Source organism: Stigmatopora argus, chromosome 7, assembly GCF_051989625.1.
Source record: "Stigmatopora argus isolate UIUO_Sarg chromosome 7, RoL_Sarg_1.0, whole genome shotgun sequence".
Taxonomy (NCBI): domain Eukaryota; kingdom Metazoa; phylum Chordata; class Actinopteri; order Syngnathiformes; family Syngnathidae; genus Stigmatopora; species Stigmatopora argus.
In genome coordinates, this window is record NC_135393.1 from 9,849,478 (window position 1) to 9,863,296 (window position 13,819).

Genomic DNA, 13,819 nt, shown 5'->3' on the forward strand with positions numbered 1-13,819 from the left:
ACTCACTCAATTTGGTGTTGCACCAATGCCATTTTTTGGCTCCCGATACGGATTCTGACACCTGTCTGGTGTTGGCCGATGCCAATACTTTTCCAATACCAAATTTGAATGTAAGGTCATTAAAAACACTAGTATGTTCTGAAAGTCATGTCCGACCTAAAATGTTTTAAAATAATGTTTAATCAATATCTTTTTGGAAATCATTTTACTCCCTTCATTAAAAAAAAGTAACCAAGACACTACTTAAAAATGTGGAGGAAATGCACCAACATGAATTCATGATTCAGTTAAAAGTTTGGTCTGTAAAATGTCAGAAATGGGCAAAAAATGCTGTATTTCAAAGTACAAGATGATGTTTGTAGATATCCATGTCCATTGACGAGATAAATGTAGCTATTGAATCATTACAAATATTTCTCGTTATTGTGCAGGGCAATTGTAAAGCCATTGACCTAAAAACACACTGCATGATTCTTGCTGTTAAGGCAGTTTTTTTGGGGATTGGATTTTCTGGTGTACCTTGTATTGTGGCTGCTGATACTGTCATCAAAGTGTGGCCACCAAACATTTATATTCTGAAGTCTCTTGCAGGATTTGTTGTTAATTTGGTGACCTATTGTTAACAGTAAACTAAAAATGAACATATTTTCATATACAGTGTATTCAAAAGGTACTCTTTATTATTTAGATACTTGGTTTAATATAATTCCACGAGTGAAACATATTTTAATGCTCAATTTAAATAACTTTTTGAAGGGTGTGCACAACATGATGAGACGCATGAGGATTGTTTGTACCAATGTGTAGTTAGTAATGATCATATAATGTGTGACTAATAAAAGGAGCTGATGTTTATTCATAGATGACAAAACATTTACTCCAGAAATCTTTTTTTTCACCCTAATGATTTCTACTTGCTGCAGGTGAGTCACGCATTGTGATATTGTGATACTGTCATATTGGTACTACAGTAGTGGTAATGATAATGTGTTATGTCTAGGGCAGGCCAGGGCTCTGAGCATGGAAGCTGCGTGGGTGTGAAACAACAGTGCAAGCTCAGTATGGAGGAATCACGAGAATGCACGCAACGCCAACCATGTCTTTCCTCATCGTGCTGTAATTGTCTCATTCAAAACAAGCAGGCAGCCTTCATGTGCAGGTTGGTGGCTGATTTGTTATATATGCTTGTGTATTCATTATCAGAGTTACAAATGGATGTGATTCTATTTCAGTGTATTGTATCTTTTGTCCCCACAAATTAGGATTCTTACTGGTCACTCATTTACTCATTGACATCCAATCCATTTTGACCGGGAGGGAGCAAAATTTGCTCCTTACAGTCATAATGGGTTAGACATTCATTGTCGTCAATGGCACAGAAACATGAGCATTCACAGCCAGTCCTCCTAAATTAAGTAGATTGGTAAATTATAGGTTTTCATAATGTAATGAGTTAAATACTATGAAAGGGTGCTAACCAGTGTGTATTTCAGGTTTTATCCATTTGCATTTCATTCATTTTGTTTTTATTAACATTGTATCAAGTCATTTATATAATTATATCAAATAATAGTATTAATACTTTAAAATATATCTTATAACATTTTCTAATATTTCTTTGTTTTAGTGACCCAAAAATCACTTGCTCTATAAAGTTTAAAAGGTCTTAAATGTCAACCTGTACCTGTACACAGTAGTGACCACTGTCTCATAATGGGTTAAAATGCTGCCAAATCACTCAATCTACAGTAAAAATAGCAGTAAACTGCTATTGACACACACAACACAGTAAAATTCATAATCCAGCACACACTACTAACGGAGTTGCTCGACAGTTTGAATGTTGGAAGGTAAAATGAACACATACGGAAGTAATAAATGTAGAGATAGGTTGTAGAAATGAACATAATAAGGAAACATGGTTGGGGGATTTTCTTCAGTCTGGTTTTTTTCCCCTTATAAATTTAATTTAAATTGTCTTTTGCTTCTTTCCAGAACGAATTGCGAACCTCCTCACATTGTTTCTTTATTTCATCTATCAACATGTTTCACTCTCCTCTCATTTCCCAGATGTAAGAAGCAGCAGGCAAAGGAAGAATGAACGTGTTTGACCGTCTGTCACCTTTAATCCCTCGGCTGTCGGCTTCTTCCAAACAAGCAAAGGACCGTTCTCATCCTCTCCTTCCTTTGTCTGCTCCTCTCACAAGAAAAGGGATTGATTCTCCCTCTCTTCCTCTTCAGGGCCTCACCCAAAGAAATCAAAAGGAGTCAGGCAATGACAGGTAAACAATGGCTCCCTTCCCTTAAAAATAGTTGCATTTCATAAAAATGTACTGTTAAAAAAAAATGGAGGCATATTGAAATTTAAAATACTTTTTTCCCATTAACATAACATGTAAATGTGTAGATAATGTACTCTATATATAGCAGGACATAATACCACAGTACAGTACAGATGTAGTATTTGCTTTTTAAGTACAATGATTTTTTGTTTATATTCATTATTAGGTGCAATATGTTTTTATTAAAAAGTATTTTTTGGTAAAGTTTTCATTTTTTTAACTGGGCATAATGAAACAATGGTTTACTCAAAGGTGAGAAATTATTCCAACTTTATTATTCTTTCATTCAACCAATAGACAGTTTAAACAATGTGGTTTCTGCTGAAACCAGCAATAAACAGATTATACTTGCAAGACACTGGATTGGTTAAAAGGTGCCGAATTGTTCAGTTGGACTAAAAATTGCATTCACTGCAGCTCTTTATGGACTAATTTCCCACCCCTGGTTTACACGATAGAAACCCGTACTGGGTACTGGTATACAAAACACGTAGGTGTACAGACAATAAACTATTGGTTTTATATTTTATATGTTTTTGTCATGATTCATTATATTGATTTTAAACATCTGATATTCAGCACACTTTTATATGTTATAAATAGTCTATACAATTGTGATACTGAATTTATTGCTTAAGTTTGAAGTTCCGAATGCACTCATGGCTAGTGAACAGCATGAAAGCTCATTCCAAAAATACTGTGGGTATGTACCCTTGATCATTTTGTCTCTTTTAACCTAGCTCGACATGTTTTGAACCTGTTTGCTCACCCGCGTGTCGATATGATGGAGAAATGACTAGACAACATCCTGCAAAGCCATCTTTCATCCGTCCTCCAAAGACGAACGCCTTGGACTTCTCTAATAGAGGTAAACTTGAATGGCTTACAACTAATTAGAAAAATAAAGACAAAACGTGACATTTAATTTTTCTTTTATATGTTTTAAGACCAGTTTTTGCAGCGTTATCATCTCTCTGGAAAATCTGAAAAAATGCATTCTGAGAACAAAGCAGTTGAGAACATAGCTCATCTTAAATCTGTGGTCAGCATCGAGGCCTGCAGAGCGCCCGCAAGAGAGGATCTATCTGTCCAAAATACGAAATTGACATTATCAGACACATCAGTCAACACTGGACACATTGAGAAGAAAAGTTTTGTTTTCAAGCCTCATGTCAAGGTCGATCAGGATAATGGCTGTCAATCAAGAGACAAGGCTGGAACAATGCAAGCTCCCTGGCTGATGTACAAAGAAAACATTTCTAAGACATGTCTGGTGCATCCTGTTCAAACCTCTTGTGCACCAATCACCGGAACCTCAACAGCAAATGTCAATGAAGAGTGCTACTTTCTAAAAGGAACCCGCTGCCATGAAGATACCGTGAGATTCCGACAACATCCATCAAACCTTGACAAGGAGCTCTTGGGGCTGTCCAAAAGGACTCGTTTTGCAGAGGAGCCTTATTACGTCAGCATTCATTACCCAGATTCAGTGTATGAGGGTGAGTATGGACAGGTTGGAATAGAAATGAAGTAGGTATCACTCATGGTCAGATGGTGTGATGGGATTGGAAATGTTTATTAGTAGTCTAGCAGAGATGTTGATTAACAAAAACATTAGTTAGAGAAGTCATTCATTATGGCACAAATAAGAACAAAGGAGAAGCACTTTAAAACTAGATCAGGTTAGATAAATCAATTTTTAAAAAGTAATCATGAAAAGAATCAAGATTGCATGATATGAAAAGCAATAACTGGAATTCTTTCTTAAAAGAAATATGATTGGGCAGAGACAGCATAACTATCATCTCATTCATGTATTCTTTATCCTCCGCGAAGAATGATTTATATTAGCGCTGTTGCGATATACAATATATCTTCCTGTATTATACTGCCCCCAACTGGTGAAACCAGAACGAGCAGGAAAAATAGCCATTCAATTGCTGCACTGAGAGTAAAAAGGTTCATATTTGCCATTCTACTAAACTCTGGCTAACAAAATTACAAAAAGTCCAATGCATTTTAACTAGGAGGGTTGGCAGCAATGGGGCATTGTTGATGGCACATCTATTGCCTTTTAAGATAGCAAATTACTTGCCGCTTTAACGTCATCTTAACGCACTCATGATTTACTTTCCCGGGCCACACAAAATAATGCGGCGGACCAGATTTGGCCCCCGGGCCGCCACTTTGACACATGTGGATTGGACCATGAGTGTCCAAACTGGCCCTTAACCGCCTTTGGTGAAATAGTTCGGGTGTAATCTAGATTAAACCGTAAATGGCAGTCCATGTTTTAATTATTTAATTACTTAAAAATTCAAAAAAATATATATACTACATGAAACCAGTAATAATGGCTTGTCCATTTGTGTCCTTTGAATGAGGACAAGCACTCTAGTGTATGATGGCAAAAATGTCCCTAGGGGTGTGGTCGCATTGCGCGTGCGCACCGCATCTTCCCACGCCCTCTTTCATCCCATGTCGCCTTGGTAACGGAGCAAAAAGACAAGAAAGGAGGGGCAGGGTGGTCTCCAAGCCACAGGGAAGGAAGGAGGGAAGAGGAAGAGAAGCTGCTTCTCATCTGTTGGGAGCTCCATTGTTGAAGTGAGGCCACGTTAGCATCGGACGTCGTGTTTGCAGGTTAGTTACATAGCATCTGTTTGCATTCTCGTCCCATCGGCCGCTCGTCTACGCCGTCCACCGACAGGGACAATAGGGTCTGATGTAGCCTGCTAGGATGATAGTGTGGAATGGAACCTGAAGAGACAAGGGGGCTAGAACTGAGCTTTTCTCTTTTAGCTCCGTAAGATGTCTGCGTGCATTGAGGGAAAGAAAAACAGTCGCTATTTTCACGTTTGCACTCACCACACCATCATGTGGTGCTCGATTTGATTCGTCTCAGCATGCGGTAGTGTGTGCATGCATGTGTGTCAAATGGCAGCACAGTCCACTGCGTGGTTTCTTCGCGTCGTTAATGTGCCGTGACAGCCTGGGAGAGCGGCATCCTGTGTACCAGGCTGCCCTGGAAGAAAGCCCTGCCGACAGCCGAATGGCTTGCACCTCACTTGTCTCTTATTTGTTGTTATTAATACCATTTTACCATCTGTCAGACTGTACTAGTTGATTCAGATCATATGCAAATGTTTTTAACACCACTTCAAGTGGTGTTGATGGCCCTACTTGTGTGCGTATTCATGTATTTATAACCATGTCTCAAGGTAGTGTACTTATTCTGATCAACTTTTACTACCAGACCTTATACTAAATGTTAATCAAAAGGTGGTTGTGTTTCTTTTTTTATTTTTATTTTTATTTTTAAGCAATGCTTGAAATGTTGATTTCCATCAACATTGCATTCTATTTGAATATCCACCATTCAACATAGTTTCTTACATTTTTATCGCACAGTTTGGAGTTTTGGGATTTGAGGTATTCGTATGGTAAATGCATGTGTGGGTTTTCTATGGGTTTTGTGATTTCCGCCCACCCACCAAAAACATGCAATTTTAGGTTTCTGGAAGATTGCAAACATTCATAAATGTTAGTTGTTCGTTTATTAACAGTCATTCTGACATTGTATGACAAACAAGACACAAGTTGTGTTTACATACATGAAAGGAGTACAAAAAACATTAAATAAAAACGTTTTAACTTCAAATCCTTAAAAATACTGCCCTAAAGCAGGAATAGCTGGAGCACAATGCTTATATGCGCCAACACCCTTTACAATAAAACCTTAATATGCAGCAAAGAAAAACAGTGAATCAAAACATTTTGAACTTTAGAACTACACGAACAGGTTTTAAAAAGTATAATTGTGCAATGTAAAAAACAATCAAGATTTGCCTAGCTGTTAAGGATATTTTGCAAGTGCTTAACAGGCCACTTTAAAGAAAGCAGTGGGACAATTTTGGCCCATTGCTCCTCCTAGCAAAGTAGAAATATGGGACTCAGCCCCATTGCTGTTCTGCTGGCCTACTTCGATGTATGTGATAGTCAACCTAATGGGTGAAGATAGTTATTTTTATCTCTTTTCTCTACAGACATGTCAGACATAGTCCCTCCAGAAGTGAGACCCAAACCGGCCGTCCCTGCCAAGCCCCCCAATGTGGGTGCTCCCTCCCCCTCCAGCCACTTCACGCCTCAAGGCCAAAGTTTAGGAGGCCCGGGAGGAGTGGGCGTGTCCGCCCTACCCCCCAGCGCCATCCCGGTACCCATTGGGAGTCACGGAGCCGGCCACGCAGGCTCTCACGGCATCGGTCTCGCCTTGGGTCATGGCGGAAGTCACGGTGCGCCACACGTTAGTGGTCATGGTCACAGTATCTCCAACAGCACCAGCGGAGGGTCCACTCTTCTGGGGTACATTGGTATTGACACCATCATCGAGCAGATGAGGAAGAAAACCATGAAGACGGGTTTTGACTTTAACATCATGGTTGTGGGTAAGTGTGCCGGTCGTGAGCCGATCTTGAGTAAAGGTGGGCAATCTAGTTGTTATTAACTTTTTGGTTGCTATTGATGCCAATAGATGTACAACTCATTTTGACTTGGAGAGACTGGCAACAAATGAATCAAAATGGATTGGACGTCTGAGTTAAATACCCATTCTTTCACATCGGAAAATATTCTAAAACAAAATGGACTCTGTTGAACCATAAATATTTCACTGTACTATACTTGAAGTACACAATAATCTGTTAAACGCACATACTGGTGACTGTGGTTGCCAAAATATTGCCATTATAAAAGGTAAAGCAGCAAAATACATGTAAATATGTTATAGTGAAAAATCATGGAAGTTGCACATATTCAATTTTTATAGTCCTTTGTTGTAAAGTTAAAATGTAGTTATTTTTTATAGTAATTTGTCAAAATGAGAGTCAACTTTTTACTGTGTTCCCGTTTTTTATGGTATATTTCTGGCTACCACGGCTACCAATATTTTACTGTCAATATCACTTCTTTTTTTTTTAAACCAACTTTTTAAATATATCTGTTTTAACTGTGTCTGCTCTCAGGTCACAGTGGTCAGGGAAAGTCGACTCTGGTGAACACTTTGTTTAAGTCCCAGGTGAGCAGGAGGAGTGCAGGGTGGTCCCGCGATGACAAGATCCCCAAAACTGTGGAAATTAAATCAGTGTCTCACGGTGAGTACACTTAATAACACACACACACACACACACACACAAGCGCGCGCTCAGAATTTCTATTTATAGAGAGGAAATAACGTAGTTGCCAACTCATGCAGGAATCCAAACAATCTGAGTTTTAACAAAGTGCCAAAAATGCTGATTAATCTATCTTTAAACACTTTTTGACTATTCTTCCATCCTTTTTAACCTTTGTCCACGGAGTTTGTTTATTTACTTTCGTATGGGTGGTCTGATTAGCACATTAATTGATGTATTTATTTTTAGGAAAACATTTATTGAACTATAGATATCTTTTGATATCTTTGTAGGAGTGTTATTGTGGCTTAGACTTTTTTCTGTTGTTTTGGTCATGAAGGTGCCTTATAAGTATCGAGTGAATTCACAAGCAGGTGTAATAATGTCCAAGGAAAAACTAATAAAATAACAGATGGCTGCACGATAGCAAGCACATAACAACAGTGTTTGAAGCAGGCTAAGTAAGGTAATGAGGAAAAGCTTTTCTGGCAGGCAATCACATCAAATATGTTACAAGGCTTGACTTTATAGACTTGAATTGAATTTTCGCTCTATGCAATGATGCGAAGAAAACAATCGTAGCTGATGGTCATTGCTGAAAAGGCAATGAGATAAGCAACTGACTTTAAAAGAAATGCTATGATCGTTGAAGTGAAATAATATTTTAGAGTATTTGATATCCATACCATCCAAATCCAGTGTTGTTGATTCTGAGACATCTCCATTGCTATTCGGTGCTGAAAGTTTTGACCTTATTTCTGCAAGTTTATTGATGACTGGATCTTTTTCCTTGAATCCCTCTGAGTCACTTTCTGAGCAGACATTGACGTGAAGGCGGACACTTACAACCTTTGCTTACAAGCCGACTGAAACTATATTTCGCTAATGCTTTGGGTGTTCCGCTAAGCCAGACATTTCTGGGACAATCACTGGATTGGCAGGCGGATGTAAACTGTACAGTACCCCCCGTGATTAAGAGCATGGAGGAGTTAGAGGTAATAAATCAGTGATAATCTGCTTGGATGGTCCATTTTCATGAATATTTCTGCTGCGTAAAAGAAATGTTTTGCAATATTGCAAACCTTTTTTTGATCTATGGATTTTCTATAACATGAACAGGGAAAATAATCACAAACAACTGTGATACTAACTCTGTCCATATGCTATATCATTGACAATGATAGAGATCTTTTCATCGTTATGCTGTGAATTTAAATTAGTTTGTCATAAGTAGATAGATGCCAAGGGCTGGCAAATAAGGGATTGCATGTCCATCACTGTCAATGATAGAAAAATGAGTTCATAAAATAATGTAATTACTGTGCGCGATGCTATTTGAGGCCAGCCATGACCGCAAATTGTTCTTTAATTGTAAAGTATTCTCTATTATTTTGTGATTCTTTGTATGCAGTTATTGAAGAAGGCGGTGTGAAAATGAAGCTTACTGTTGTGGACACCCCGGGCTTTGGGGACCTAATCAATAACAACAACTGGTGGGTGGTTTGCCATTTCACGCGGAGTCCCATTTCACTATTTGCAACTTCCAACACTTAATTTAGTACTGCACTTAAATGACTTCTTTTTTTAGTTACTATAGTTGCAAATTGTTTTTTAATCTCCTCAATTTAGCATTTTCCTTTCTGACCGCAGCTGGGAGCCCATTTCCAAGTACATCAATGAACAGTATGAGAAGTTTCTAAAAGAGGAGGTGAACATTACTAGAAAGAAGCGCATCCCAGATACGAGAGTGCACTGCTGCCTATATTTCATCTCCCCGACTGGACATTCGTAAGTGGGTCATTTGGCCTGGACTGACTTTACTCCAAGCATACATTCTTGTCATCTGATGTGTATGAAATTGGGTGTAATCCATAAAACTGCCACTAAGAGAACTTTCAATTCTCAGAGCATGAAGGTTAATGAGACAGATGAGACACGACAATTTCATTTCCCGTACCTCCGTCTGTCATCGGGATTATTAGCGCTTGTGTCTTCCAACCAACATTCTGCTCTTTCATCTCTCAACCGTGTGCGGCAGACTGCGACAGCTCGATATAGAGTTCATGAAACGCTTGAGTCATTCTGTCAACATCATTCCTGTGATTGCCAAGGCCGACACCATGACCCCCGAAGAGAGACAGGAGTTCAAACAACGGGTGAGTGGCCCTCCCTACTTTTTCTGCTTAGTGTGGGTTTGTACATTCAAAATGCTAATTGTCCTACACAATGTTTCTCTTTACAATAAAATTGGTGCAGTTTATTCACTTCAAAACACTGTAACACAGTGGTAAAAATATGTAATAGCTTGTTGTAGTAGTGCAGTGGAAACAGAAATCAAAGTTTGGATCTTCAAAATATAAATTCCCTTTTGTGCATATCAGGATTAGGTCACTTATTCAACCAACTTTTCTTGTTGTGACTTTAAGCTCCTATGGTTATTGAACTTTTATTTATTTATCAAAGTGTCATCTGAAATAAAAATACTTCTCACTAATTGCAACCATCATTACAGCATCAAAATAAAGCATACCACAATAGAGCACAATATTTATCAAAAATGATGATGATGATTAATAAAAAGTATCTTTATTAACCTAGAAAAAATCAAATCAGTTTATAAAATTCATAAAAGCATTACCTTAAAAAACAGGTCACTACATTTACAAAGAAGAAAAAGTCAAATCAGCTTTACCTTGCCTTCCAGGCTTTAAGTGGACAAAGTCCTCTTCAGAATTTGGATTTAGCATTTGAAATACTCAGTGCCAGTAGCGATGAGCACTAGCCTACTGTAGTAGCTTTATTGTACAATAATGTGATAATCCATCTTTAAAAAAAAAAAAAAAAAATCAAAAAGCCCTAGGCTAGCCTTAAGATGTTCTACTTTAATAGGATCAAACATTGGAGGGAGTTTTCTCTTGTTGAGCAATATGTATTTCTGTCTGCTGGCAACTAAAATGAATGTCACTATGCAACTACTGTCATTTTGTCACTATGATACGTTGCAATGCAGTTCGTCATTCCAATTAACAATATGCTATCTTTACTTATTTAGGTTTTTGCATTACTACATTATCGCTACCATGATCTCAGTTAATTACTAGCCACCACTTTCCTACCAGTGTAAGAAAACAGACACATATTTTCTTAATAAAATCATAAATTGAATTAAATGTTGACCAAAGAAAGAAAAAATACGGACTTTTGGGGGTTTTCTCTATGTACTTACGTTTCCTCCCACATCCCCAAAACTTGCATGGTAGGCTGGTTGAACACTCTTAATTACACCTAGGTTATTCTTGTGCGCTGCGATTGGCTGGCAACCAATTCAGGGTACCCCCACATGTTGCCCACAGCTTGCTGGGATAGGTGCCAGTACAACACGCGAACCTTGTAAGGATATGCGGTTCGGAAAATGAATGAAATACACTCTGTTTATAGCTCCAATAATACTTTAAAGGTTTTTTTAAATATTCAACACAAAATCTTCATTTCTTTTTCTCTGTTTTGTGATGCAGGTTAAGAAGGAGCTGGAGATGAATGGCATTGAATTTTACCCACAAAAAGAGTTTGACGAGGACATGGAGGACAAGAGCGACAATGACAAGATCAGAGTAAGTCATCACATACACAAGACTCACCCAAACATCGCCCGCGGCGGTCTGTGAAACCATGTGGAAATGTTTGGTGTCAACAGGAGGCCATGCCCTTTGCTGTGGTGGGCAGTGACAAAGAATATCAAGTCAATGGCAGGCGGGTTTTGGGGAGAAAGACTGCATGGGGAGTTGTAGAAGGTGAGCGCTAATTTTTTTTAAACATTTACACCCTCTGCCAAAGCAAACGTAATGGCAGAGAAAGGTATTTGATTCTGGTTTTGGATTTGTTGCAGTTGAAAATCCAAATCACTGCGAGTTTGCCCAGCTGAGGGATTTCCTCATCAGGTAAAACAGTTCCATTTGATTGGTCAGTACATTAAATTGATGTAAGCGGGAATGTTGTCCTCAACTTGATGATTGAATATGCTACTTTTGGGCTAGCGTCTTTTTGTTTTTAACGCAAGTCAACTTTTTGTGTACAAAGGTCCCACTTACAGGATCTGAAGGAGGTGACTCATAACATACACTATGAAACATTCCGTGCCAAGAGACTCCACGAGAACGGAGGCCTGCACCCAGTTGACGGCCCGGAAAGTAACCTGTGATCAGTCAGTGTTGTTGTACAACTTTAGTGACACTGATAGCTGTGTATGCCATCATAACTGCCATTGCTGCATGCTTGAAACACACCTAAATGTGTAGCGATCAGTGTCATTTCAGTTATATCTGAATTACTATTGTTGTTTTTTTCTTTTTTTTGTGTGTCTCAGAGGAAATGCGTAAAACATTCATCATTTGTTTAGTAATTTTTATGGATGTCTGGTGACTGATGGACGTATAAGATCTCTTAACCATTCATTCATTTTTGACTCGTATGGACGTTTAATTACATTTGCCATTGTAATTAAATGAAAATATGACCACAAATGTCAATTTTGGAATATAAAATATCCACGCTAATCAATGCAAAGTCCTCAAACTTGTGCCAAGTTGATATAATTAAATATTTTAATGGATTTAACACATGTTAAATGCATTATATTGCATTACATTTTTATTAGCATTCAACTAAAAGAAGATAAGGGCTCTTTAGTTTAACTTTTTGCTGGAAGGAAAAAAAGAACCGGCATTCTTCTCTTTACCACTTGGTGGCAGCCCTCTTCTTTTCTACTTTGGACCCTATTCTGAGGTTTCCATTTACCTTTTTGTTGTTGTTATATTTGTCTGCAGTCACTGGTAATTGATGAAAATATCATCATCCGATGGGTTTTAAAAATACAGTATTACATAACAAACATGTTGAGTGTTTACAGCCAGGGGTGGGCAAACTATTCCACAAAGGGCCGCAGTGGATGCGGGTTTTCATTCCAACCCATAAAAGGGACACCTTCGCACCAATCTGGTGTCCTACAAGTGCAATCAGTAGATTGCAGTCAGGTGCTTCTTGTTTTCTGCAGAAATCTCATTGGACAAAGTGTCTGTGCTGGATGGTTTGGAACAAAAAACCTGCACTCACAGCAGCCCTTGAGGACTAGTTTGCCCACCCCTGGTTTACACAGTTTTTGAAGTGTAAACTTTTCTGCAATTAACTCATTGCCGTAGTGGACACATTATGACAAAACTACTGGAAATTACATCAAACAGGTTTTAGGTGTTTTTTAATGAATGAATTGAAGAATTATTTTAGACAAATGTCAGCATTTACAAAATTTGAATTTGTGTAGTCATGTCTGATACAAATGAGACATTAGTGTTTTCTGGGATTTTTGTAAATAATCGGTGTGACATGATTTGTTTTTTGGTTTACTTGTGCATGCTGTAATCCAAATGTTTTGTGTGCCTAACCAATCAATCATTTCTGAACATGGTTAAATACAATATCTGGAATAAAACACTTATGCCTGACTAATTTGGCGGCACACAATTAACAGATTGCTTATCCTTTTCATTTTAAAACTTTTCTAAGGTGCCGCAAAACATGGATATATAATTTAAAACAATATTGAGTTATGATTGTTGCCTGTATTATTTATTGGAATTTATTTAATAAATGACATTCCCATGGAATTGTTTTGATTTAATTGTGTTTTCATTGAAACTAACATTTGTGCCACATCGGGTGTGATTTAAAACACATTTAAAAGCTTTCTTCGTTTTCCTGAAGTACTCTGGTCAGTGTGAGAAAAAAAATACTACTACTACTACTTCAAATTAGTTAGCATGTCCGCCTCACACTTCTGGGATCGAAGGTTCAATCCTCGTTGGGTTTTGACCTTCCTGTGTGGAGTTTGCATGTTCTCCCTGTGCCTGCGCGGGCTTTCTTTGGCTTCACCGTGTTCCTCCCGCACACCAAAACATGGACTCTAAATTGTCACAAGTTATGAGCGTGAATGGTTGTTGTTCTGGTGCCCTGCGATTGGCTGGCAACCAATTCAGGGTGTCTGCTAACTGTACGTAGTTGTCTGGGAAAGTGTGAGGATAAGTGGTATGGAAAATGAATGAATTAGGAGAGACCAGGAGAGGGAAAGAGCAGAAAAAAATAAAAATATGAAGTCTTCTGAGAAATGCCATGTAGTGACATGTTTTTCTCCTTTGTGTATTGCTTTCCATAGCTCCCTATATTGTCCTCTTTGTTTAGCCAAAAGCCAAGTCCTATGGCATAGTGACAAATAAAAAAATAATAAATGTCTTCAGCTTATTGCTGCATCTTTGGCTG

At 38.2% G+C, this 13,819-nt stretch overlaps 2 protein-coding genes across 2 annotated transcripts; both read left to right on the forward strand.

Moving 5' to 3' along the window:
* Positions 1-1,004: 1,004 nt before the first annotated feature.
* On the forward strand, positions 1,005-4,080 carry LOC144077671 (uncharacterized). The gene is made up of 4 exons (XM_077605572.1): positions 1,005-1,159; positions 2,071-2,282; positions 3,083-3,210; positions 3,290-4,080. The coding sequence occupies exons 2-4, from the start codon at positions 2,098-2,100 to the stop codon at positions 3,874-3,876; spliced, it is 900 nt and encodes a 299-aa protein (XP_077461698.1). The 5' UTR covers positions 1,005-1,159; positions 2,071-2,097; the 3' UTR covers positions 3,877-4,080.
* A 736-nt stretch (positions 4,081-4,816) lies between these two features.
* septin3 (septin 3) lies at positions 4,817-13,170 on the forward strand. The gene is made up of 10 exons (XM_077605570.1): positions 4,817-4,982; positions 6,386-6,784; positions 7,361-7,489; positions 8,922-9,003; positions 9,161-9,298; positions 9,549-9,666; positions 11,026-11,121; positions 11,205-11,301; positions 11,397-11,448; positions 11,588-13,170. Exons 2-10 carry the CDS (start codon positions 6,388-6,390, stop codon positions 11,706-11,708), a joined length of 1,230 nt encoding a protein of 409 aa, XP_077461696.1. The 5' UTR covers positions 4,817-4,982; positions 6,386-6,387; the 3' UTR covers positions 11,709-13,170.
* Positions 13,171-13,819: the final 649 nt, after the last annotated feature.